Source organism: Calidris pugnax, unplaced genomic scaffold (genome assembly GCF_001431845.1).
Source record: "Calidris pugnax isolate Ruff unplaced genomic scaffold, ASM143184v1 scaffold44, whole genome shotgun sequence".
Classification (NCBI taxonomy): Eukaryota; Metazoa; Chordata; class Aves; order Charadriiformes; family Scolopacidae; genus Calidris; species Calidris pugnax.
The window spans coordinates 34,063,368-34,091,183 of record NW_015094506.1 but is presented as its reverse complement, the minus strand read 5'-3'; the positions used below and the strand labels follow the sequence as shown (position 1 = coordinate 34,091,183).

The 27,816-nt window shown below is 41.4% G+C and overlaps 1 protein-coding gene across 1 annotated transcript in view; it reads left to right on the top strand.

The window, feature by feature from the left end:
• Positions 1-31: 31 nt before the first annotated feature.
• Positions 32-27,816, top strand: part of TSPAN12 (tetraspanin 12) — a 45,599-nt gene continuing 17,814 nt past the window's right edge. The window contains exons 1-3 of the mRNA XM_014964319.1: positions 32-250; positions 14,216-14,298; positions 14,948-15,083. Of these exons, the coding sequence (XP_014819805.1) occupies positions 185-250; positions 14,216-14,298; positions 14,948-15,083 (285 nt within the window). The 5' untranslated portion in view covers positions 32-184. The remainder of the gene's footprint in view (positions 251-14,215; positions 14,299-14,947; positions 15,084-27,816) is intronic.

Here is a 27,816-nt window from a genome sequence, read left to right as displayed (position 1 = left end):
GGCCTGTCCGGGGCCGACCTGCGGCTCGGGGCGGCTCTGCCGCCTCCACCTGCCCGCCGGTTCCTCGGCAAAAGGGGGACTCGCCCGGCCCCTCTCCGCCTCTTCCCCTGCAGGGCGCTGGCGGCCCGGCCTCGGGCGGGAGGATGTGGTGAGAGGATGGGGCTGTCTCCCGCGGGGGCTCGCCATGGCCAGGGAGGACTCGGTGAAGTGCCTGCGCTGCCTGCTCTACGCCCTCAACCTCCTCTTCTGGGTGAGTGGAGCGACCCGGGCCGGGCTGGGCTCCCGCTGCCCCCCGAGCAGGTGGCGAGCTGGGGCGGGGGGGACACGGACGCCTCCAGCCGCGGGGCTGCCCGCACTTGGCTGAGGGCTACAAGTCGCCTGCCTCCCCGTATGCCCCATGTCCGGCAGTTCCCAGGAGGGAACGCCGATCACTGATTTAAAAAAAAAAAAAAAAAGCCTCTGGAAACTAGTTGGAAGTAAAATGAGATGTGGTATTAACCCCGCATTATAAATACACGTGTGAATTTGTGCACCTATAATATGTAGAGAGGGAGATACTGACAAGTGCCGTGGCTTCCTGGCTGGGTGAGTTTCAGAGCATCCGGTGGCCCCAGCTGAACTCCGAGCTCTCGCAGGTACCTGAACAGTCAGCTGCTCCAAAAAGGCCTTGCCCAGAATCTTTTTTGTACTTTCAGTGGCCAGATCCTAATTGGCAGGCAAGGCCTGAGGTGATTTCTTTCTTTTGTTTTCAGCATTTCGGTCACAGCTGTATTTATAGCAGCAGGCTTTCTCACTCTCCAGCATAAGTGGGTGTGATCAGCACTTGCTCCCAAAGTTTCACAGCTCTGGACAAAAAGCGTGATGGAGATTGCTCAGAGTCCTCACTCGCTTTCACCAAATGAAATCTTCATTTGAATAGTTGAGGTTTATGCTGGATAAGTGCGAAAGGGCAAAAGGTGTGACATCCCACAACTGTTCACAGCCGCTGACTCCTGAGGTGCTGTAGGCTCAAATGATGCAAGGATAACAATTGCCTGGGGTCAAGCTTAGTTGGAATTGAGATGAAATCCTGTGAGTACTGAAAATTGTGAAGATGAGAATATGAATGAGAGAGAAAAGTGATAAACAGCATTTGGTACAGAATGGTACTTTTTATATAATGCAAGTGACCTGAAATTCTGTTGAAAGTACATAGCTTTTTATATTGTGTTTAATAGAGGAGAAAAATAAGTTATTTCTGTAGTGCATGTAGGAATAAAGCCCTTTAATAGGAGATGAGGAAATCTTTCATTTTTTAATAAAAGGATGTGTTATTGTTTCTCACATTGTACATGTTTTTCATTGGATACTCTACAGCATCTAAAAACATATTTTCTTTTAAGATGAAGGTTGCCTGGGTTCAGCTGACCTGAGTTCAGTTTTGGATTTTTACACATATGCTGTTAGTGAACAGACATCCACAGACATTGAAAACATCCTGTCCTGCCGGTCACTGCTTTCCCTTGGTTTCTGTGATTCCTGCCTCAAGCTGTCCTCATCAGTTCCCATTCACACCTTAACTCACTGCTTGCTGTCTGTCTCCTTAAACTTACTCTGCTCTTTTCCCTTGCTTGTTGGCTGCTGGATCCCATCAGATTTATTATTCAGTGACAGCTTTTTATGGTTGAAGCAGGCAGACTAGATGACCTTTGGAGGTCCCTTCCGGCCTGGATGATTCTATGATTCTACTAAGATGGTACCCAGGTTACCATCTAAATGAGGTTGTACCCCTGTGCTGTGTCAGTTGATCTGTTGCATGGTGATGGGGACCTTGGTGCTGGAACTTCATTTCTCAGTCCTGAGATGCTTTCTTTGTGTAGGAAAGCCTGCCCCTATCTTTGGAGGGAACGAGTGCATTGTGTTGCAGTTCTCTCGGGGAGATCAAACTCTCACCTGGGAGATTTAAATGCATCTGCCCTCTTTGCTCAAATTTTAAGTTCCTTTCCATGTCAGATTGCTTCTTCCTACTTTTCGTTGTTCTATTCATGTATTTTTCTGTTGTGAGCCTCAGGCATGGAGCTACACAGCACCTTTGAGCTTGGGAGTGGAACAGCATTAACTACAGCTGTAACACAGTGGTGCTGTTAACTTTGTTCATTCTTAATTCATGCCTAGACTTGGTTTAAAGCATTCATGGCTAGAAATAATTTCTCATTCTTTCAGTTTTTTTTTCCCTTTAAATAATGATGTCTCAGATCACCCTTAAGTACAAAAATTTTAAAATTTGCCCCTTCCCCCAAGTCATGTAGGAAAAAGGGCCTTTTGAGTCTGTTGTGGTATGTTGTGGTGACAAGTCCTAGGGAAGAAAATGGTAACTTCTCATGCTTGTCTCCAAAATATAAAAAATGTCAGTAATTAATCTTCTTAGCTGAGGTCAGGACACTGGAAATTACACCCTAGCGGCAAAGTGAAATCTGTGTAGTGCAGAAGCATGTGAATATGTAATTAAATAATAAATGCCAGTATAGTAGATGACTTGCACCACGATGTTGCAAAGAATTAAAGCTGTCTTCCATAACGTATATAAAATTAAAGGTACTGGAACTCAAATGAAAAATTCGCCAATCCATTTGGAATTCTCTGCATTTTACACAGCAGATGAATGCAATGGTTTCATTCAAAACAATAATAAACAAATAAGCAAAAAAACCTGAGTCTGCCAGAATTGTGTGGTAAGAAATAGGATGCATGGTGGGTAGGTAGTTAAATGTCCTGCAGTTACATCAGACTTCTTTGGAGAAATGTGTGTGTAAAAACCTCTGTCTGCTTCCAATCTGGTCCTGTCCAGATGCATATTTAACAGCTAAATACAAATCTGCTATGAACTGCTTGTTGTACTGAAATTTCTCATATCATCTTCTCCGTCAGAGCCTTTGCTGAGTGTTGGGGCATGACCCCACGGGGCCGAGTTTTATTGTGAAAAGTTCCCCTGGCAGCAGGTACCCTGTGGTGTGGGGATGGGGGCCGTGATTTCCCCTTGCTGCCGCTCTTCCTTCCCTTTGGAAACCTTTAGCTTGCCTGTTGCTTATGTTAGTGCTTACTGTGATAAATACCAGCCCAGGTTATGGGCTGGATGTCAGGAAGTTTAGAGTAGATCAGCCCCTTGAAAATGTGCAGCCGCGTTCCTCCTGCGTCATCAGAGTGGCGAGATCTGTCCCAGTGGGTAAAGATGGGAGCAGTGTGTGATTCCAGGGTTTGTATGGACCTGCCAATTTGGGATGCATATGTGTGATTCTCTGCCAGCCCTATCTTGGAGGGTTTTATGCTTTCTCTTGCTTGCTTCCTTCCTTCTCAAGGGCTGTTGCCTACAGATGTCTTCAAGCCTATTGATAACATCCCCAGTTGCTGTGACAGTTATCAGTGTTTGGTTGAAAACAATGAAGATGTGTGTGGTGACTTTTTAAAATCATGGTTTGTTTGAGGGAATAGAGTCAGTGTTTGTTTTGTTTTGGCTGGAATAGGGTGACATTCTCTTCTTGTTTTGCTGTGGTGGTGTCCAGCAGCAGGTCTAACCACACATGGTGCAAAAAGAGTTGCTTTCTCCTGCAAGCTGGGCATTGATGCTTATGAAGGCCTAACAAAAACTATGCAGGAGCCAGTAGTCACTGTCTGGTACGTTTTGATTTACAGCCTTATAGAAAGGAACATCTAAAGTAAGCTTCAAGCATGTTGTATGTGCAACTGTCCTGGTGTGTGTGTGATGGGACTCCAGCATTTGTCATTGGCAGCCTGGTGAGGGCAGGCTAGTACACGTGAAGCTTCTTGAGAAGATGTTACGCATAACAATTAGCTAATCTGACCATCAATCTTGCTGAAAAATTTAAGATGCGGCTGGTTGCCCACAACACACTGGTGTCTTCATAATTTGGTTGCTGTTGGAGCCTACAGAGGCAGAGAAGTGAGAGAACATTATCAGTTACTCTGCTGCCATCCTTGTAGCTCCTCCAGAACATTACTTGCAAGTGTACAGCTGTGTGGTGCCTGTCTGGAAAGAAACTTTTGTTTTACTGGGCTCAGCTGACGAGCTGTGATGGGGAATTGTAGACAGGGCGATGTACTTGTGTGTGCTTGAGAGGAGAGCAGGCAATGTTGTTTCTTATGCTTTTTGTCATTTCTGGCCTGAAGGCTGCTTAGTTGTAAATAATTCATAAGCAATCAACTGGAAGACCAAGGCTCTGTTTTAGTGGTTCATCCTGTTTTGATAATTGACCAATGTACTGCCTTTACTGCTCCAGAAAAACATTGTTTTTGTGGATGTGAATGGATCAGTACTTTTGGAGCTGCAACTTGTAGCAGATCTTGAAAGGTGTTTTTTTTCTGAGGTGGGAATAAATCTGTTGTCAGTGCTCTAATTGTTGATTAAGTGACTGACTGTGGTAATAAACCTGATGATGCACTTCTGGAAGCCGTTTCCAAGGTTGAATCATGCATCTGACTGCTTGATGTCTCTTTCAAAGCAACAGGAGTTGAAGTTTCAGGACCTCCTCAGTCTTGTAGTTTTTTAAAGTTCTTTTGACAGTGCACTGGACAAGGAACTTCAGACTAAATCCTGCAGTTAACATTTCGTTTCACTCTTCTGTTACCCTCATGTATAAATGAGCATCACTTCTTAAAGTAATTTATGAGGCTGAGAGACCCAACTTGATTTCTGCAGCTTTCTCATGTTATACTCTCTAACACTGCTATTTTCAGCATATTACCTTCTGGACAGCCTAATAAAAAGAGGGGACTTCCAAAGATGCATGATTTGGTGTTTGGTAGTCAAACTTAGTGCTTAACTAAGCAGATTATTTTAGTGGTGCTTGAGAGAAGCCATGCTCCTACTGCTTCCTAATTTTCCATTCTTAGTGGCAATACTGGTCCTTGTTATGTCTAGATAGCATGTGTCAGGACTTGGAGAAATTTAGTTTTGACAGCTCTACAAACATATTTTATGCAGTTTATGAGACTACAGGGTCTGGCTTTCTGCTGAGGCTTTTCTGTGTCAGTGAGCTCCTGATGCTGTTCCAGCTCAGTAGCAGTCATGAATGTAACATGAGCATCTTCATTCATTTTGAGCCCTGTATAACTTGTCCTCACAGAAATCCTCCTCACCACATTTTGCAGTGTTGCCATTGTTCTTCTGTATTTTGCTGCAGGCTCTTTCCCAATTAAATCACCTTTCCAAGTGTTTATGCTGGGGAGACCTTCAGTCACAGACCATGGCCAGCCCACAACACAGATTATCTGAGGGCGGTGGCCCCTAGGGGTTGTGCTAGAACAGGAACTAGGAAACAGTGCTGAGCACAGGGAAAATTGAGTGTCCTGGCTGTTAACACTAGTAGAGGATTAAGTATAGCAATAACTTGGAGAGGTACAGACCTGTTTTACTTTTCTTGGCAGCTCAGCCACGTGTGTTCTCTCAAAAAATTATAAATAGTCAAAACTGGTGAGCTAGGTAGTGATAGTAGATGCAAGTAAAAGCAGCACTTCTTTTTGTGTCAATTTTCTCATTTAAAAGAAAATGCAAAATACAGCTAGCACGCAGGACAAAGTCTGTATAGGCTTTCTGCCTGGAGAAAACTGCCAGATTTTTTTTTTGCTCCTTTTTTTCCTTTTTTTTTTCTGGTGAGCATGTGAGGCGGAAAGGAGGAGCAGCTGCTGTTGTGTGGCTGGTAATTGAAGATGACTACACTATAGTGGCTTGGGCAAATCAAGGTTGTAAGTTGCAGATGACTGTGTCATAGGTAGTAAGGCTCTCTTAACCCATGATGAATAGTGTCACCGGATGTTTGAGCCAAGCCGGCAGTGTTGCCACATCCTTCACCTTGTGAGGTTTTTCTGCCTGGGGATATGCTGTTTTCCTTGAGAAGTGCCTCAGCTTTCCTTCACTTACATAGCAGTACTATCTGATTTAGACTATGTGGTTGCAGCCAATAAACCCCCCTGGCAGGTACTGGAAATTGTTTTGCATCTATCTTGAATTTGTGCTCGTGAACAAAAAAATCACATCAAATGAAAGAGGAGCCAGCTTTCAGTTAGTTTTCCTTTTGTTTTGAATACTTTGCACGCTTAAATCTTCTCGTTCTGGCTATGCGTACCACCTGAGAATTTCGGGCAAGGGAATATTAGCATTGTGCAAGGAAGCATTTAGGGTGGTTGGAAGCAGTGGTGTTGTGTTTCCTTCTTTTTCCAACCTCAAATGTATGTATTCAGTCTTGTAATTTTTTGCTTCGCTTTTCAAATCTACTGTGACATGAGAAAAAAAATCAGTCTATCCTCCCTTCCCTGGAACCAGACTCTGCATAGAGGTTGAGTTTCTGCTGCTTTCCAACTTCAACTCACATTGGTGGGATTTGTAGATACTTGGTATGAACAGAATTATGGTCAAATTTTTAAGGAATTTAAGTAACTGATCATACCCGTTGAAATGAACACTGCCTGTCTGGGTACCTGCAGCAGTGTAAACATGGGGTTCATTATGGGCTAATACACTCTGCTTTTAGTCACTACAGTGTAGACGTGCATAATTGAAACCTGATTTTCTTAGCATTCTTGTATAAAGAAAAATACACTGGCTTCTGTGGGTATATGGAGTCTTTTAAAGGAATGTTTTCAGCAGAGCAACCTATAGGAGGAGTTTTAAAGGAGCAGAAATACTTTTAATTCTGGTCTTTGAGAAATCTCTTACTTTTTGATGTCTTTAAGCTGCAATATTTGTATAGCATTATTAAGTCACCAGGTCATGTCCTAACGAAGTAGGGCAGAGTTCAGTCATAAGTCAATTCTGTATCTACTTCTGTATAACCTTTTATCCCATACCTTTGTAGGTGACATGGCTCACCCTGCATGGTGTGTCAATGGTGAATTGGTAGATGAGTCTCTGCAAAATCGTCCTGAAAAAAAAAAGAATGGCTTGATATATGATAAGGAAAAAATAAACCCAGACCCCACCCTACTTTTAGAAATGACATTAATATGCTTCTTAAAGGGCATTCAGAAATCAGTGAAACACGGATGTTTTTTGTGTGGTCCTAATGATTGACTGTGTGGAGCTCATTGCACCAACCGTGAGGATGAAGGCGCAAGCCCGTGCTGACTAGATTTGAGCCAATAGCTCAAGGGAAAGGAAAAGCTTCAAACTATATCCTTATACTGGTAAGGACCGTCATCTCCAGCAGAACTTGGAAGGTGCATCTGGCCTGTAGGTACTTGCATTTATTTTTTTCCTCTAAATTCACATTTCTTTCTGTAGAAGATAGATACCCAATTATTCACGAATCCCCAGGCACTGCTTCTCTAACGTGAAGATTTTCATCATCTCAAAAGTCTGTGGGAGACACTAGACAAGGTGTATATGAATAATACCTATTTTTGAGTGTCTTGTAGCTATTTCCCACAGTATAGGGGACAGTTTAATTTCATGCAGTTTGATAGAAGCACGTGATTTAATTTAAAAATGCAGGTTCATTTTAGTAATCTTCATGTGCTCATGGGTATTCACATGTAAAACAGGAAAGTTAAGCGATGTACCCACGGCCAGCTGATCTGTAGGTCTGTGATTGTAGGAAATACATACCCTTTTCTCGTATCAGTCTTCCAGTTGTGTACCCTGGCTTTAAAAATCATTTGTCTTCTGTCTGTCAGTCCAAGAGAGATTGACTACTGTCTGTGACCAGAAACAAGTTCTTACAGAAAAAAAAAAAAAAAGAATATATTGTGTATAAGTGAAGATATATCATCTTGGAGGTGGTGTGTGGCTTGTGATAAGGATCTGGACACTTGAGGTGGTTACTTTTGAGGGAAGAGTGACACAAATCATGTCCTGGGCAGTCACAGAGAGAGTGGATGCAGAAACATATGCAGTTTCTTAGCCCCCTTTGCTTTTACGTGACGCGACGCAGAAATTGATACCTGGGTGTGACACGGGGAGGAACGGGCTGCGAGATGAGCTGCGTCTGGACCTGTTTGAGTCTTTGGGCTCCCGTTTCACAGTTCTTTACGCTGCGCTGCCACAGGATCCTTGCACAGCCAACTGCTGGAAAGCTTCCCCGCTTCCCTGGGGAGGGTGACCCTGTCGCAGCCCGTCAGTGCTCCCCCCGGCAGTTGCCTCGTTGCAAAGTGTGCGAGTTCCAGCCCGTGCCAAACACGGAGCAGGTTGTTCACTGGCTGTTGCAGCTGTGCAAGCAAACCCCCATTCACAGCGCAAATAAGTACATGCTTCAGCTGTTGGCAAGTGGGAGGGGGCCAAGGCATAACCCTGTGTAGGAGCCTTAGCTAAAAGTCAGTGTTGGCACGTCTGTAGAATGAAAGGTGCATTAGTGGGGAGTAGGGGAATTTCCTTTTTTATAGGCCACCCTTCGTTCTGTAAACATTCACATGCTTTTACCAGGTAATAACAGAAAAACGGGACCTCTGGTCCCTCCCTCCCCTGCCCTTATGCCCTTCTCTCCCAAAAAAATGCAGTCATCTGTTTGTCAAGGGATCTGAGTCATCTGTGTTTGTTCAATGATCTGAATATTGAACTTCATAATGAAAATCCTGTGAAAACATTGCAACATGCTCATTCATGACCTTGTAGTGATTTTTGCCCCCGCCCCCTCCGCAAGTCATAACTTAGGTTACTCAAATCAATTTTAACTGAAAAATGTTCTCAAGGATTATTTATTTACTAAAATTAAAGGATGTATTCTGATGAATGTTGTCATATCTTGGAAGTAATTTCCTTGGAGCTGGAAGCCTTTTTCTGCAAAGCAAATTGCTCCGTAGTGCTGCTGTTCGGCATTTTGTACAGGTACCAGAGCGTGGCCTGAAGTTGTTTATCCCATCTGTTTGAATAAAAAGAAACGTGTTTCTTTTTTTAATGTGGAAGGTACTTTAAATCTTTCTTCCCATTTAATAATTAAGAAAACCCACCCTGCTCTCCAATTTGAGCAAAACAACTTTCATTGTTAAAACATTAAGGTGTTGGAGTGTTTGAATGAAAAAAGTGACAAGAGACTGAAACTGGGTGTGTAAATAGCTACAGCAGTTGCTCTTGCTCCCTCAAAGACAGAATTTCATGTGTATTTATTAATTGAAAACGCAGATTTATTTTCCAGTTTAGGTATGACCTCAAAGATGTTGTGAGTAGTACTGTCGCAGTAAGGGCTTAAAATATATACTTTATGAATAAAACATGATTTGATGTTTTCATTTTGATGGGTAATTTATGTATAAGAGTTCCAAAGGCAATTTAAAATATGTTTGAAAATTACCACTCCTAATAGTTGGCGTCCATTGTTGGATATTGTAATTCGGTTGTCTGAGAAAGCTCTAGTAGTTTTAAAAACTTTATGCTATAAATTAGTTTGGAATTTTAATATATTATTGTGTGATCTGCATATTGCTTGTATATAAAAACATAATTTATCACCTTTGTTTAATCAGGGTGAAAATATATTTAAAATTGAGAATGACAGCAGGCAGTTTCGTAAACTCTTAGTGTCATGTTGATGGCTTTGTAACATACTGTGATGGTTCAGAATGAAACCCACAGTGACTTGTGCAGCCAGCTGCAACAAATAAACATGTTTTACTGCCTACTATCATATTATGTTTACTGCACAGTAGACTGGCTGTCATCAGAGGAGATGGTATGAAAACTTTCTGATGAAATGATGTAATTGCTAATGTGGTGAGAATTATTTTGGTATTTTTAGTTCCCATAAACTTACGTCCTTTCATCTGATTGCTTGATACAGATTTCTAGCAGTATTTTACATCTAAATTAGTTACAAAACAATGGCTGATGTAGGGGCTGCCAGTTTTTTAAGGCCACCTTTTTTCCGCTTTCCAAATGAACCAAGAAAAACTGTAATTGGGACCTTGCCCCTGCCATGACTTCTTGGAAATGGCATGGCAGTGAATTGCAGTGACGTGACTGTTGTTGGTTGCTGGTAGGTCTGGATGCATATCAAGGTTCTTGGGGAGGTTGTTACTGTTCCTGTCTGCTGAGCCTATGGGTTGTTGTGCTGCTGATGTGTAATTTTTGTGCAGTTGACTGAAGATCTGCCTCTGCCCTAAGTGGTGTGAAGTGGTGGGTGCCTCAAGCCTCCTTAATGTCCACTGGCACCTGAGGATGCTAGTGCTTTACAGGGCTTCAGCTATGTTGAGTTGTAAGCAGGAGGCTGTGGAGGTCGGGTGTGCACGTCCTGTTGTTGTAATTCCCCTGTGGCTATGGAGCAGGTGAGCAAGTCGATTGATGGGTGTGTTAGTGCTTGATAATCTTTTGTTGCTAAACTGAACATCAGTCATTATTGCACAGGATGGTTTGGTGTTGCAAACTCATCTTTCATCCCGCAGGGTGTTCCTGCCCAGAGGCTCGCTTTTGCTGGTCAGAAGGGATATAACTTTTTTCCCAGCACTTACTTTTGGTAGTGAAGAGCTACCAAGCACCTACCACGTTATGTGCTGTAAAATACACCTTTTATAATCAACCTGTTGCTGAATTGCTTTTTTAGGATATTGCGGTTTGCTCTTCCTTGGGCCTCTTTGCCCAAGAACTTCTTGAGTATTTGCCTACTCTCTTTCTGAGCCGCGTCTTTATGCTGCCCCAGTTTGACAGTGTAACTGACCTTCATGGGTGCGAGTCCAGTGTGTCACAGCACTCTGGCTTTCAGGTCGTTCGGAGTCATAATTCGCTTTGGACTTTCTTCAAAACCAAAGGTACCTCCCAAGGAATTTGCCTGGTTGGCAGGAGGGTGTTGCAGGTGCCATGTGCCTGTAATGCCTGTGTAGCAGCGAAGTAAGGCATTGTGCATGTAAGTTTAGAGCTGGCTCTGGTGTTGATATCACATGTGCATTTTAAGCATAGCCAAAGTCAGTAGCACCTGAAGGAGTTAATGGTGGTGAGATCATTCAGGGCACAGAGTGGGTGAGCTGTAGCCTGGCTCTCACAGAGGTTACAGGGAGAATATTCAGGCATGTCAATTTACGTCTGGCAAGAAACAGTAGTAATTGGCTGTTAGCTATTCACACTGAAGAAGAACAGCCACGGGGACCTAGGTGGCTAAAAGCTTTTTTGAATGAAGTGAGAGATGTTTCGTAGAGAGCTTGTTCATATGAACTGAGATATTGTTCATGTAGTTACACTATTGGTGAAGGTTACGTTTCCTAGATGAAAGGAAGCAATCTTTGTCTTCAGGTTGCTATTCTTGAGAAGTGAAAATGGAGTCATGTTCCTTGATATGGTCATTAAGCATTTCTGTGGAAGTCATGTTGCCATGTGTTGGCTGCAGCTTGGAGATGTATCTGCCCAGACTTACCCCTTGCTGATTTTATGTGGGAAAAATACATATCTAGGTAGAGAAAACTCAACTTAGGCAGACAGATCAGAAACATAAGTTCTCCTCCTTCCTGATTTGCCTTTGTAGGGGAGTTATTTCTTCTAGCAAGCTGAATGATTCTCTCAGTGGCAGGGCTCTGCTGATTTCTTTTGGTCTCTAGGAAGTCCTTTCTGTCCCCTCTGCCTTTTAGCTGTTTGCTCCACGATCTCCCTGTTGTCTCTGGGAGACTGTGGGCTACAATAGCCTTGTGATGACTTTTGCCTGCCAAATCTTACCTCTGCTGAAGAAGCAATCTCTTGTCCTCTTCCAAGGAATCCACCTCCTCTCCTTGCTGTGTGGGAACGTATTGCCATATACCAAGGGCTGAACAAAAATGTGTGCAGCCTGTGAGCTCCTAATAGGGAGCGGGGACTGGGCAGTCCACCAGTCTGCCATGGGAGGAAAAATATTATTTAGCAAGTGAACATTTTTCTGGTACAGTTTTTGTATCAGGACCATTTGGCTCTTGTTAGAAGTTGCTGAAGAGTTTGGTTTTGATGGACTTCTCACCCCTGAGCACCGCTGCTGTAAAGCAAAGAAACCAAATTCATCTTAAGTATTTTGCTATAAAAAGAGTGGAAGTGCGAGCTAACGCTGTGTCTGTGTGCATCAGCAGGCTTTCCAGGGAGGGGTGGAGGGTTAAAAATGATTTCTGTTGCTTTTTGACCATAAGAACGTAAGCTGGCTGCTTGTAGTTGTCTGTACATTTCTTTGGGTTAGAAGTATGGGGTTTTTTTATTGCTTGTGTGGTATATTTGCCTGATGCTTTCTTCCAAGGAAGCAGCTGTTGCTGAGAAGTTGATGTAGGAGGAGATTCTAGTCATCTTCTTTCCCTTGGTCCTGCCGCTTCCTGCAAATAACACAACAGAAAACGCTATTTACTTCTGCTGTTCCACCAGCCCAAATAGATCCCACAGAGCGCAGAGGACATGTGTGTACGTGGTAGACTTGTAGCACGCAGTAGCTTTCAGGATTCATCTTGCAGCCTGCTGAGCACCCAGGGCTCTCGCTGGCACCACCCAGAACCAAGGCAGCGTGTGAACTTTGTGCATCAGTTTTGAAAAGCAGGAGGAAACCATGGGGTAGCCACTGGGACTTCTTGTGAAATTTTAAAGGCAGAAGCAGCCTGCTGTGGCTGTGCTGCAGGCGAAGGAGCCAGCAAGGACACAGAGAGACTTTTCTTATGTGCTAGGTTTGAATTGATTAACTTGTCTTTTGTAACAACTTCAGGGAAATAAGAAGGCATGTGGGAAGGTAGTTGTTGAAAGCAACAGGGGAGATTAGCACTTGTCACTGATTTAAGAAGCTGTTAGTATAATGCTGAGGTGTTCGTTAAATTTAAGAAGCTGTTAGTATAATGCTGAGGTTTCCTGGCACACACCTATACAGTGCATGAAACCATTAGTGATCAGGAGAGGCAGCGTGCTTAGGGCTCCGGTCAGTGATGCTAGAGAGTGGTGCTTCTCAAGTCCAGAGTCTGCCTGGTTCAGCCCCTGAGCTGCAGTTCAGGCTTAGGTGCCCACGTGAAATTGATATTTCTAAATTCTCCTTTGGGTGCGATGAACCAGCTGAATTTGCTGAGATGGTTTGAGAAGTAAGCAGTGGCATTAGAAACCTTAACTTTGCTCTGTTTTGTAGGAAAGATTAGTGATTCCCTCTTCTCCTTGAAGGAATTTGTAGCTGTGTCTCTCATCTTCAGTTTGAGGAGCATTGCTCTGCCTGTCCTGTGTGTGCAGGAGGAGATGCAGTGCTCTTGGGGCCTGAGAACATGCACAAAGATGGGGATGACTGCTGCTGTTAGGTGAGCCCTCCTCCAGCAGGAAGGACATACTGACTTACCTGGCTGCTGCAATTGTATTACCCAGTGCAAAATACACGGACAAGCGCTGTGAAGAGTGCCTTGTCCTCTAGTGGTACCTCTGCTACAGCAGCAGAAGAGCTGGTGCTGTCACTGTGCGGTAGGTATCTTCTGAGCAGGTTGTTCAGGTTTGGCTTCTCATGAAAATCAGAGGCCAGAGCTTCTGCTGGTAGATCCCAACTGCGCTGGGGTGCACGATGGCATCAGGTGACAGAAATCCAGGTCTGCTGAGGTGGTGGCAGGTTCTAGGTGGGTTCAGACTCAGGGATTTGCTTGCTGTAGGAACAGTCCTGGTGAAATTGTAGTGGCTCTTTGCCTCACAAGTGCCTGGCTGGTTAGGTACCCAAATACTTGGATGAGCTGGGGTTTATAATTGAAATGCAGTGAGTTTTATTGTCATTTTACTGTTCAGGAAACTGGGGCATAGTGTTCGTTATATGACTTTATCTGAATGAGCGAGAGAATCAGATTCTTCTAAATTTGACCCCAAGACAAATCTCCTTTCCTATGTGCCAGTGTATCAGTACTGTTGCATCCTGTATGGGGCTTCAGATTATTCTCCCTTGGCTGTGTACCTGCAGATGGCCTCGCGGTTTCACACAGACTGGTGGATATCACTTGTGAGCTCTGAAAGTGTCACTGATTTTAGCAGCATAAACTCTCCCTGTTGTTTGTGTGGTTGTGCAGTGGTGGGACTTGAGCCAACACTGGGATCACTCCACTGGGTGGAAGAGAAGGTATTTTGGATATTAATTAACTATACTGGAAGAGAAGATAATTGTGACTGGCTCCCGAAGTACTTGGACAGCAAACCAACTCTAAGCATACAAAAGTACAGTTTTGGCAATGGTGTGCTGTTTGGATAAATGAATGCATGAAAGATGTTACTCATGATTGAGCCTCTACTTAAGTTGTGAATGAACTTGAAACTTTTTTTAAATGCACGATAAATAACTTCATCTTTTCTTTTTAGTTGATGTCCATCAGCGTATTAGGTGTTTCTGCTTGGATGAGAGACTACCTGAATAATGTTCTCACTTTAACTGCAGAAACAAGGTAAAGTTTTCCTTAAACCTATTAATCTGTGTGGGTGATTGATTGTGGTATGTGTTTTTCATTCAGTATGCCAAGTTTCCTAATTAGGATTTCTAGAATTAAGAAGCCTTCAGTTGAGCTAATTAATGTTTTGTTGAAAGGTGTGGTTTTGCAGCCATTTGTGGCTTCAGTTGAAATTAGGGAAGGGGAAAAGATATGACTTTAGTCTTGTTTTATTCCAGTGCCTTTCTCTGCTGACAGGGATCAATTTTTGGCCCTTTGCCAACATGTATCCATATTATATTACTGTTTGGTTTTTGAATACTTGATTCAGTCCAGAGATTTAGGAATGCTGTTAGTTTTATTACAGCAGTGCTTATGAGCCCTAGTGATGGAACAGGGCCTCATTGTGCTATGTGCTGTGCAAGTGCAGGACAGGGGGATCGCCTTTGCCCCAAAGAGATTTCAGATGATGCATTACTTTCTGGTTCCTGAATGCAGCATTTGACTTTAAAACCACGTAGAAGAGATTTCTATGAAACTTACAAGGTCCTGGAAATATCACATCTGCTAATCCACCGTTTTTGTTTTAATGGCTATATTACATTTTTTCTTCTGTATCATGTTTTGTATGATTATGCCTTTTGATTATGATTCTGATTGGATTTAGGGTGGAGGAGGCTGTCATTTTGACTTACTTTCCTGTGGTCCACCCGGTCATGATTGCAGTCTGCTGTTTCCTCATCATAGTTGGAATGTTGGGCTACTGTGGAACAGTGAAAAGAAATCTGTTGCTCCTTGTCTGGGTATGTTTCATAACCTCTAAAACCACCTAACTTTTGCTTCACTTCAACAGTGTAAGAAAAGTTTTAATCCACAGGCATTACATAAATACTGATTATTTTTTATTACCGTGTTGAGTTATGATAGCGGTGAGGAATTGTAATTGCAAAGCACACGGTAGGAAAGAATTTATTGCCTCGGCTGCATTATGCTGTGTCTGAAAGACAAGCAGTGTCTCATTTGCAAAAATCCACTTCATTTAGTAGAGGAGTTGCTGAAGGGAAAAATAACTCAAACTCTTAAGTACTAATAATTATAGGAACGTGAATCTGAGTGTTCTGAAATAAACCCTTATGCTACCCTTTTGTCTCTTGGCTGTGCAATAGCTGAATAACCTAAACTTTGCTTTATCCCCACAGTTGATTGTGTGTGTAAAGTAACAGCATTCGTAGCTAATGAAAGTTAATTCTGAGTGCACTCAGACGCTTTGCTTTCTCTTACATGGATGTGGAATTTTGCAGTTGCGTTTGGTTGTGAGCAAGTTTAAAAACAAATGCCAAGTACCCAGCTTTTTCCTCTACTTGGAGGCTACATAACTGAGCCAACAGCAGCTGAAAAGCAATAGTGTCTCCTGCTCAAGGCTCTATATGCAATTTAACTGAGCTGAGGAGCCAAGTGCCTGGCCTGGAAGTCAGCGAGTTTCAGGACAATAAAAAAGACACAACCAAAAAAGACCTCCAAATCGAAATCCCATCAAACATGCATGAATTTTAAAGGTTTAGAGTTCAAAAATGTTTAGACCATTGGCAACACTGAGGTCAAGGAGTGCCACATACCTGTATGCTTCTTAGAAGTCTAGCTGGTAGCCCTCTGCAGGGTTGGACTTTGTCTTTTAAGGTGAAGGTTAGCAGGATTCCAAGCAGTCTGTGAGCCCCAGAGGGTGGAAGCAATGGATGTGAAAACAGCGTGTCAGATCTGACTACCACAATTGCAGTAGGAGAAAGTGGAAAGGTAAAATCCTTTGGCTCTTGAGAATATCCAGGAGTCTTATACAAGTAGAGTTGGACTCCTGGTGTTTTTTTCACTGCAGTGTGTATTGGATTCTCCCAGGGTGCATACAGTTGCATTTTTCTTGTGGATTTGTGCTGGGCTGAAGTACATGATACCTGGACCTCACAATTTTTGCACAAAATGGCCATAAAAAAATATTGAGAAGTTAGCTGAGATTCATGCAACCTTTGCTTTTATCAAATAGGAAATATTCTGACTGCAGCTAAAACAGTTGGGAAACCGTACCAGAGTTTTACATAAAAATGTCTTTCTTATTTTTAAGGTTTGGAGTAAGCTTTATTTGAATTTTCCAGTTGAAGGTCTGCAACAGTTGCTTCAGTTGCAAGAGGGCAAATGCTGTTTCTTCTCTTAGATATTTGTTACACCTGTATACAGTATGAAGATTTTGTTTCAAAGCTAGTGAAAGTTAGGAAAAACTCTCATTTAATTCTGAATACTTAATAGTTATATAGTAGTCATGCATTTTTTTGTTTCTGGATTTTAACATTGCAATGTTAAAGGCAATGGAAGTGAGTCCTATGACAGATGGTACATATTTATGACCATTTGCATAAAAATAATGGATTAATGTAATTTCAGACCATACAATTATTTATCTAGTGATCTTCCTTACGTAATTTACAAGGGGTTTGTACATATTTTTGTTTTACATAAATAGTGAAAGTATTAAAAGATAGTAAACTTAATGAGCCCTTAGTTTTTATGGTAAAGTCATAAGATTATTTTCATGAAGTGATTTTTGTTTTATAGTGGTGATAGTTTTTAATGTGAATTAAAATTAATTAAAAGGCAAAAGCAACTATGTGTTGGAGACCAATGCTACATAGTATTTGAAAAAAAAATTATCCTTTTTGGTATAAGCCCTGAAAAAAATCGTAACTAATTCAAAAGAAAATGAAGTTAAAACTTGTTTTTGCCTTCAGTTTATTTAAACTGCCAGTGAAAAGAAGAAATCATTCATAGCTTTGAATGCCATCTGGAAATAAATTATTTAAAGTATGTTTAGGCAGTCAAATTATACTAAATCAGAACAAGACATTTCTGTCATTTTAAGTTGCAATATTTCATTTTCAGGAGCCTGAGAATTTGCTCTTGCTAAGCAAACTGATAAGCAAAACTAAGTGATATCTTCCTAAGTATGTTATTGTCTTTGATTAATTGTTAAAAGAATGCAATCGTGTTCTACCACAGAACTATGCAGACATAAGTCAATGCTTCATTCATCAGACTAATCAGAAAAGTGATGGATTAACAAAATGAGCTTTTGTACAACCAGATGAACTAAAAGAAAAGAACCTTCATGTAAAACATTAACAATGTCTTCAATCATGCTATTAATCTTCTATTTGTAGTACATGAACAGCCATAATGATGGCAGGCAGAGTTATTTGGATACAAGTTCCTGGCAGCATGCTAATTGCTAGTGCTAATGTTAATTCAATTGGATTTTTGGAAAATCTAAAAGCATAAGGACCATAATATATATATATATATGGTGTGAGATGTTTTTAATACATCTGAATACATAACTATTTTCACTTGTTTGTGAAATTTTATTTTGCAATTACATGTTTGAAACCATCCCAGCTTCACATGGAGCATAAATATAAATTGAACTAATGTTTACTCAGCTTAATAGTAAGGAAATACAACACCTCACTCTTCTGTGGTGCATGCTCTGGATTATTTGTAGAACCAGCAGTTTAAAAGTACTGTCAATTAATTGCTTCAGGAATACGTAGTCTTGAGGGTTAGTTGGGATGAAGAGCCCATGTCTACCTTAAGTGTCTATAATAACATTGTGTTGTGCATCATGAATGACTAACGTCCTCATGTAGAAGCGGCTGTGATGCCAGTCTAAACTGGAAGAGCTGGACTCCTCCAAGTCATTGTCTTGAATGTATGAAAAGTCCCAGGATAAGAACTGGAGTCCAGGTTTTGTGGTGCTTCTTACAGTTTTTCAAACAATATTCTTTAAATTACTTTTTTTTTCAAATCCAGAACCATCCTTTGCCTCTTCTCTTTGGAGGCTCTGTATATTTTGGATTGTTTTTAATGTCTGTTGTGCACATAGCTGAACTAAAGGAAAAAAAGAATCCCCCCAAAAAACAACACTTGCATGTATTGTTTAAGAACAGTAACCTTAAGGATGTGTGAATTTTTTTGAAGCTCTTATTTTATTAAGACAACATGGGTAAACTCATTTGCTTGACAAGAAGAGCTTCATGAAAATCCCACTGGAAAATATTTTCCTGGCTGGAGTTTTTATTTCAAATTCTGGCATTTACGAGTTTTCTGTAATGACAGCATTCAAACAGCACAGGATTCAAATTTGTCTGCATATGTTTTCACAAAGGGAAAACCTGTTAGAAATATTTGATGGTCAATGGAGCAAATCCTTTTACTGATTTTTATCATAAAGTTGGCAGAGAAATAAATATTCGTCAGAGCTAAACGTTTTTAGACCCTTTTAGTGTGTGGTCAAACAGCTTGTTAATTCACTTATGGCAGAACCTGGTTATAAATTGGAACTTGGCAGACTACATTTTCTATTAATTGAGTTGAAACACAACCAGACAAACCATCATTAAACTTTTCTTTCTTTCTAAACTGATCTTTTCTTTAGAAGCAGGCAAATATTTCATAAAGAGAAAAAAATGAAATGCTACGATGTGTTCATTGAAACAGCAAACTGCAGATGTGTGACAAACCTCAGGTTCAGCGTTGCTGAAAGCAGTTTCTGTAAAGTCCACCTGAAGAATGACAGGGAACCACTGACTGTGTCACCATGTGGGACAGATTCTTCTGTACCCATTTCAGTCCCCATGTGGATGTAGAGGTGATAGGGATGATTAAATTTGGACGTCTGCTGTGTTGCAAGGTATCAGTTATTGCTAATGCCTTCCTAGAAGGGACCCCTTACTCTGTGTGACATGTTAGCTGCTCTATGCTACCACAGCACTTCTGTTCCGCAGTACTTGTGGCTACAGTTGGCCTTAATTAATATGAGAGCTTAGGGATAATTAATTTTTGTCTTTTTTTCTTTTTGCGGAAGTATGTATTTCTGCAATAATACATAATGTAGGTTATTTGTTCTGTAATAATAAAGGGTATTTGTGCTGACGCATGTGGACTCTTACCACAGTCACAGCTGCTCCAATACCTTGTACTAACATTTGGCACTGGAATTGTTATTTGCCAACCAGAAGTATTTCTTCATTATTTAACTACCAAGTGTTGAAAGGAAAGAAATAAGTGACAAACATACTTGGTGTAAACCCGTGCAGTTTAGAATTAGACAGGACAGAGACTGAGTTCATTTTCACGTTTTGTGCCTATTATCAGCAGCTCATTTACGAATGTGGTGTGAGCCAGAGGAAAGCAGAGATTCACCAGACAGGCAGGTCTGCCTCATTGAAAGATTTGTTTAAGCAGGTATATAATACTGTACTACAAGTTTGAGGAGGAGCCAGAACTCAAATTCAGATAGTTAGTGGTGAGTAAGGGACTGGACATTTAGCTTGTATTTTGAAGTGCTGCTTGTGTGATGTCTACTTGTAAGAGAAAATACACTTAAAGTTCACCAATTTTTTATTATACCCCAGTAGTTTCAGATAGGAGCAACTTTCTCAAGAAAATAAATATAGCTTTTTTTTTTTTTAAATCTTTCCATATTTCTAACTTTGAATTGAGAGGTGAATTGCTTGAGGACATGCCTGTATTAATCATTATTAGACATCTTTTTGCCTTGAAATGGGAAAGAGGGTGAGCTTCTGTCCTGTTCACATCAGGGTTTTTAAGGTTCAAACAAAGTGTTAGATTTTGAGGTTGGTGTTGGTGATGCCACAGTGTCCCCACAGAGCAGGTGCACTCTGTAGGGCTCCCAGCGTGGTGGGGTGGGCCACGTTGGACCCGGGGCCCAGTGCCAACCTCTCGTGCTGTGTACGTACTTAAAAGTCTTTCTCATTGAAACGGTGCCCAATTTTCTTAACTGGGAGAGGGAGCTTAGGGACAAGAGATGGAAGTTGTTCCGTGTTGTGGGTTACTGGGAGGCATTTAGGGATGAAGGGTGCTGCCTGCTGAGCAAACGGCGAGTGGGAGCAGCTGCCTGTTTGGGCAGCACGGAGAGAAGGGAGTTGGGATGGAGGAGCACGACAGGAATGGAACTGGTGGGAGCGTCCAGGTCTTCTGAGGAATGCTTGGCTTAAATCCAAACGTTTGCTGTGCTCATGGTGATGGTCTTCATCCCTCAAGCTGGTACTTGGCAGCTGCCTTGCAGGCACTGCCCTGTTGTACCAGAGCAGAGGCAACACGGTGCTAATGGCGCAGTTATCCCATGGCTCAAAGTAACAAGAACTGTCCAGCCACTTGAGGACTATTTAGGGAAATGCCTTTAATTTCTGACAGCAATGTTGGTCAGTGCAGTTATGATACCATCAGTTAAAATGTTGGGGTTTTTTTTGCTTACTTCTGCAATAGTGAAGGGCCACTTGCTCAGCCTTTTGGAAAAAGTGCTAAGTTAAAAGGTAAATATCTGTTGACAGTTGTCATTTTGTGGTTCCAGTATATTCTCAGCATGAAACATGCTGCCTGGACTTGTGTGACACACTTTGCACTGTATGCTGTACTTTTTGACTCACCTGATGGGGGTGACAACTTTTCTTGTTCTTGGGACGTATGTCCTGAGTATTGGTTTTAATAGGTGTTACTGTCTGCCCTCATGATCCAAGACTTTTGGAACAAGCATTGCTCCTTTTATCTTCCTTCTTCCTGTTCCCCCCCATTCCCACTTGTTAATGCTGTTAATATTGTTTCCTTCCTCCAAGTTCTTGAAAGTCTTCGATGCCCAAGGCAGTAGGAGAGACTGAAATGGCACCAGAGCTGAAAAGGACTCTGGAGTGATATTCCCTAGAAGCAGAGGCAGGAAGGTAGTAGTAGAAAGGTCGGTGAAGTGAAATGATGGAAGTGGGTACCAGGAAGCTGTTGAAAAGACAGGGACTGATATGACAGTAGGTTCAAGGGACTGGAGTTGTTGAGGTTAGAGAGCTGGGAGTCATACCATAATGGGAATGAGGGATGCGGCATCTTGATTGACAAAAGATGGGTAGCTGCTGAGATGATGTGTGGTCTTGCTGCCGTAGTGCTTTTTTTCCCTCTGTCCTTCCCAGTTCCTCTTTTCTCACTGCTTATTTGCCCAGCTTTTTTTCCTCTGCTGAAAGGATTTAGGGAATGGGAGAGTCCCTGAGAGCAAGGAAGGAGTGAGTGAGTAAACAGATCTGTAAAGTCCAGCCAAACCTCTGTGTCTTATACGAAATGCAGCCCAGCCCCAGTTGGGGCATGCCTTGAAGCTGTGATTCAACTTGCATCCACTAACTGAGTATGGAGTGGATGTCCTGTCAGGCAAATTAATCTCTCTTTCTTGCCTAATCTTGCCCTTTTGACTAATTAACCACAGAGACACTTTGCTGCGTGCACAGGGGCTGCAGTATGGGTTTTATATATAAGAGCACTTCTTCACTCCAAATGTTGAATTTTTGAAGTGCTTTGGGACATGTTGAGGCAGACTTATTGTGCGTATCAGCAGCAAATTGGTCTATTTTACAAGGAAAAAGGATTTTCTTGACTAAAGAAGCATTTTTAGGGTGTTTAATTTCCTTGGTAGAAAATAGAGGGCAGAGGTATGAAGGGAACTGGGTTTCGAAAATCTGTGCAGAACAGTAAACTTTAGTTTTATAGATAAATCCTATTAAATAAGGGGAGAAGAAGGGGAAAGAGACTATTGAAAGCTGTGAGGAAGTTACGGTCTGATGTCTCTCCTTACCTACGTCCTGGTCAGTACTTTTCCATGACCTTGCAATGACCCTTATTCTTTGGAGTTCATTGACTTGAGGTAATTGAGCCTTGGGCAAATAAATCCTAATAATTGTCTCAAGTGTGCATTTGCTTATTTCTAAAGTAATATTTGTTTCCTTATATAAGCAAAAATTAACCCTTAAAGTAAAAATTTAAAAGAGATCATGAATATCTCACAGGAGAATTGAAGCTGTTAACAAAGTTCTAACTATTCATAAATAATTTTGTTTAGCTTTTAAAAAACAAAGGGGTCAATCAAAAAAACTTGGACTCATACCTTAGAAAATGAAAATATTTATTGCCATCATTTATTTTTTTTAAGTCAGAAAATTAGGTACAAAGTATTTTGGAAAAAATGGTAACTATATATATAAAACTTGGACTTTGCAGAGGTCACAGGCTTTAAGACATTTTGATAAAATTTTGTGATCTGGGAAACCAAATCTAAAATAATAGAAATATTTGATCATTTTGCTGTGGAATGTATTTATTTGGAAGAAATGGATGGCATTCAGTAGCTGTTGTTGTAAGTTGGTGGTTTCAGCCCATTTCCTTGGTGACTTGTGACTGCATCTCTCACAAATTTCTTCGTTGTCAAGCAAGTAAACCAAATTTTAAATCAGAATGACAAATGAACTGTTAATCCCTTCAGGGCAGGGCTGAGGGAGGAAGGGGGGGCAGGGGAAAGTTTGTGCTGTTGGAATGGATAAACAGGATGTCAGTTTTCCACGCAGCTTGTCTGACTCCATTAAGTGTGCGTTGTTCCACTTTTAAAAAGTGTAGCTGGATTAATCATTCAAATAACCTCATTAGATTTTAAACTAACAAAAGTAAAAGGAACCATAGCTTGTAACTTACTGAGGGAGAAAGGACTTTTCATTAGGTTTTGCACAGAAGGAGTTTGGCTCCCATTGGTGATCCAGCATTGTGGTGGTGGTCATCTGACATTTCTCAGGGTGCAGACAGATGTCTGGATGACTTGTGTCTCAGAAGAACAAGGCTGACGCTCTCAGGCTGTTAGGCATTGGGAAATGCGATGCACAACCCTCTTAAAATCTTCTGGCATCTGTTTTACATACCATGTACTCCAATCTTTTAGAGATTCCCATAAGGTTTCATTCTGCAGCTGCCTTACCCTTGGAATCTCCTTCAGCCCCTGCCCTTCCCTCCCAGAGCTTTCCTTGCCTCTCTTGCCATATGGATCACGTTGCCCAAGAAGGCGGTGTGAGCACCAGACAGCAAGTCTGAGGAGGCTGGACTTCCTGATGAGCTACTCTTCATTTGCTCTGACATAAGGGTTGTGGTTTTCCTTTATTATGAGAGGAAAAAAAACAAAACCAACAAAGTTGTTTTATATCCTCTGGGAGAAAAGAAGAACGCTTGGGAGGAGAGCATTAAAGCTTTAAAAAGTTGTTTATTAAATGAAATGCAGAGCACATGAACGATGATTCACTAATAAGTATGCTGATCCTTCAAATAAAGGCACATTTGCTCAAAAATGGAAAGATTTCTACAGTTTCATAGATTCTCCAAAAGCTGCAACACACCCACCATGCTCTCGCTTTTCTTCACCGTGTTGGAACTTCTGACTCCAGTTGTTAGCCCCTGCCTGCTGTTGCCATTTGCTTTCATAAACAGAATGCTCTCTTGCTTTCTCACTGTCTGGAGGTGAGCTTAAGAAGCTGCCAATATTTTGAGTATCTTGTGTGATGGGATATATTTGTTCTCTAGGGATGAATTTAGTAGACTGTGAAGTCTCTTCAGATTTTGTAGGCTGACAGTAGTTAACTAGGAAGCTGTCAGAACAGATGAAATAGGGTCCTAATCTCAGTAACAGGAGCACCATGCAGCATGCATACCAGAAGGTTTGAGAGAAGAAAAAAATAAATTAAGCCACTCTTGTGCCTTTCTAGTTCTGATGAAGTTTGGGTTGCCATGTTTTCACCAGTTGCCTAGGCTCTTGCTTCCAAATCACACTTTAAGACTGCAGACGAAATGATTGTACCACATATGGTACAAGCAGGGTCAAAAGAGCATGGCTGGGGTTGTGTCCAGGTCTTTGATTCTCCTTGCATGTTGGCTAACAACCCCCTGATTTTACAGGCTATAGTAGCTGAATGCTGATAAGGTTTTCCATAGGTCCGGGGAAGTGGTTGAGTCACTATCCCTTGGAGCTATTTAAAAGACGTGTAGAAGTGGTCCTTAGGAACACAGTTTAGTGGTGGACTTGGCAGTGTTAGGTTTAGGGCTGGACTTGATGATCTTAAAGGTCTTTTCCAACCGAAGTGATTCTATGATTCTATAGGTCATTGGCAAAAAACTACTGAATCCAGCTGTGGTAGAGCAAAACACCCATGTGATACCCAACTAGGTTCCTGAAGTGGTATCCACAGCTTTTTGTATGGCTACCCTTATCTGCCTGGGCTCCTTGGCACCACCAGAGTGACTCACTGGTCACTAAGTACCCTAAGTCATCTAATTTCTGTGAGGACTCCTGCTCTTAGCTTCATTTCTAGCATAATGCTTACACAAGAGTTTGGAAGGGCATCCTAAGAGGAGAGTTATGTGGTTTTTGTATCTATGCCAGTGGGATTATCCCGCTGGCTGATAATAGAGCACTGGGTATTCGGTGCAATAGCCAAGGCAATGTGAAGGAGACTACTGCAGGATACTAGAGTTTTAAGTCTAGCTTTCCTTTGCTAAATGTAATTAGAATTTAATATTTCCACTGAAAAAAAATCTCTGAGAAATTCGGTGTTCTTGGAAGTACTTCGGAGAAGAGCATTTAAAATGGCGGCTGGAGTGGGAAAAGGAGCAAAATTTTTACAAACTCCTTCTATGTACTGTGTTTTCTGAAATCCCAGTTTTTCTGTCATCCTGTTGCCATGTTAGTAACAGTAATAGAAGGTTATATTTCACCAATTCTTTTCACCTGTTGCCTAAGAAGCATAGACAGATTGTATTAAGTGATTAATTGCAGGAATCGTGTGGCATATTCAAGACAAAAAATCTCTAGCACTACAGTAAAAGTTTTGTATTACATCTCTGCAAAAAAACATAAAACATTGTGCTTCACGCTTTATAGCCTTCCCTGCAGTTGCCCATGATTGCAACAAAAATCTTATACTCTGCAGGACAGAAAACCACAAGGGAGAGATTTTATATTGAGAGGCATTTCGTGTGTGTGCCGTTCACCATTACTCTCGTAACTGAGCGGGAATTGTTGGAACAAAGACCTTTTAAATGAATGCAAAATATCTTAGATTCAGTAAAAGCTATTTGGTGCTTGCTTTTGCTATTTTTATTTGTATCTAAATGATTGAGATGATCCAAAAAGAAATGTGTTCCTGTAATGTATTCTGTGGTGGCAGTCACTCACTTAGTTTGGTAGAGTGAGCAGAATAGCAAAAAACCTGTCATAATTAATTTTAATTAATTTTATAGTTCTGTTGTTACCCTTAAATAGAGAGATAGGAGGACATTTTGGCTACGTACCAGAGGATATATGTTCCATGTATGGACCACTGGCATATATGGAGTTTGTATCTTCTTATGGGATGCCACTGCTGTGTGCGGGGAATTTTTTTCAGACTAAAAGGTTTGGTCCTATTTAGATAGTCTATACATATTTTTCTAAAAATAGTTTTAAATTATTTTGAATTTTTTTTTTAAGGTGTAGGTGAAAATGCCAAGTACCTTTCCAGTGCTTAGTCAGATTCTGATTGCCTTTATGCAGGTAGCTATCCGAAAACGGCCATCTGAATTAGCACAAAACCTATTACTTCAGTGCTAGTCACCATCTTTTGGTTTCTTTTTTTCTGTCTTTTGCTATTTACTTGATGGTTACATGCCTTCTGTGGTTGAATTTCATCATCAGATTTCTGTTCCATATGTTCCACTGTCCTTTTGTCTTACATATGAATTCCTTGTAGAAATAGACTACAGTTGTCTGACTTTCACAAGAGCAAGACCTCTCTGGAGGCAGATAGAGCTTGTAGTAGCTGCCTATCGTCTCACAGTATCTCTGCACTGTCTGGGAGTAAGTGGATTTACATGCATGGTTTCTACATCAGAGGTTTCAGGGCAGGATGAAAATTTCAGCTGTGGTTGCTCTTAAACCTGTGCCACATGAAGAGTATTCCATCAGGACAAGGTTTGGAGACCTTCCCTTAGCCTTTCACCCTCCTCTCTTTTCCACATCTCTTTGAAAGTTTTTTTTATAGTATTGACTTTGTTTCTGTTCCTGCTTCTTTCCCATTTACTCTCTTGCACAAGAAAGGAAAGGGAATGGGATTATCTTGAGCTCTAGAGTTCCTAGTTCCTTCACTTCTGTCTCGGGACTGATGTGCTGGAAAAAATACAGTTTAAACTTCCACAGGTTGCCAGTGCTGTAGGGATGTGCTCTGGAACCACACACACATACCCATGCATTGGTGCATTAAAAAATTCAGGTGCTTCTGCAAGGTACCAGGTAGTAGAGGAGATGCTCCTGTTTGGAAAGCTACTGCTTCACTGATCTGCTGCCTACCTTCCTGCTCTGTGGCCAGGGTGGTGAGCCAGCTTAACGTGGAAGTTGCATGAGAACCTGCTCCTGCTAATTGTCAACATCCATCAGACACTGCAGGGATGCAGAGGCTTAGGAACTTGGCCACATACGTGTCCATGACATAGTGAGGAGCAGTAAATATCTGCATTTATTTTTTTTTATTGGCAAATATTTTTACATTTATTTTTTACTGTCAAAAGAGTGTTTTCTACCAGCATTACAGTTATTCAACTTCTCTTGAGGAGGAAACATTTTAGCTTTTTCCCAGCCTTACTGGAGGAGGAAGTCCTTCTATGAAACTAACTCTACTGGGTTTGTAACAGGATGAAGGCACCATGTCAATTTTCTAATGACTAGGGAGAGAATGATACTGATTACCAATTACCTACAAAAGAAAGGTGTTAAATGTTTGTAGGATTTCCCTTGTAAAAGGTCTCTAGTTCTTGGAGTGATGGTGGCCTTACATTACTGCTTGTAGATATTTTTTAATTTATTTTATGGTAACCTGCAGATATCTTTACAAAACCATTTGCTCCCTTGTGTGCCTTTCCTATCCTACTCTCTCCCTGCCAAAAAAACTCCCACCCAAACCAAACCAACAGAAAGAAAAGAAAAATCCAGTAGAAAATACCTCGGCAATGGCTGTAGGAGGGATGTCAGTGACCTGCTGGTGCAGTTCTGAGGGTAATTCCCAGTGGTGCTCCTCAGTGAGTGAGTCTCCTTTATAAAACATAGCTACTTGGCCCATGGGAAGAAATATTAAGCCTTCTTTATAAACCAAGTCCCTGTTTTTGGCAAAAAGCAGAAGTGTGTAAATGCAGGAAGATGCATTTAGCATTCAGACTCCTGTGGGAATTTAACTGGGGACAAAGAATAAGCATTTGAGCCAGTAATAATTTCTGTATTTGGAAGATGGAAATTAGGGGTAATAAATTTAAATAATGGTTAGAGGGTCTTTTCCCTCCACACAACTTATATAAGAATTATTTGTTTTGCAAACCATTGCATTTAGGGGGAGGTATAATATTCCCCTTCAATAGCAGAGTGAAACTGAACCTTCTGTGTGTGGGTTTGGTGCCTGCAGTTGCTCAGTTTTTAGAGTGGGCTTTCATTATGTAAACTCCTTGTGTCTTTTTTTTTGTGGATTGGTTTGTTTGTTTTTTGTTTTTTTTTTTGTAATTTCCCTTATGGACAGATGAGGTGCTTTCTCAGGACAGAAGGCTTGATTCTGCAGTGCCTTGATGTGTCCAGAGGTAGCTAGAGTCAGGAGTCTTCAATTCCTGGCA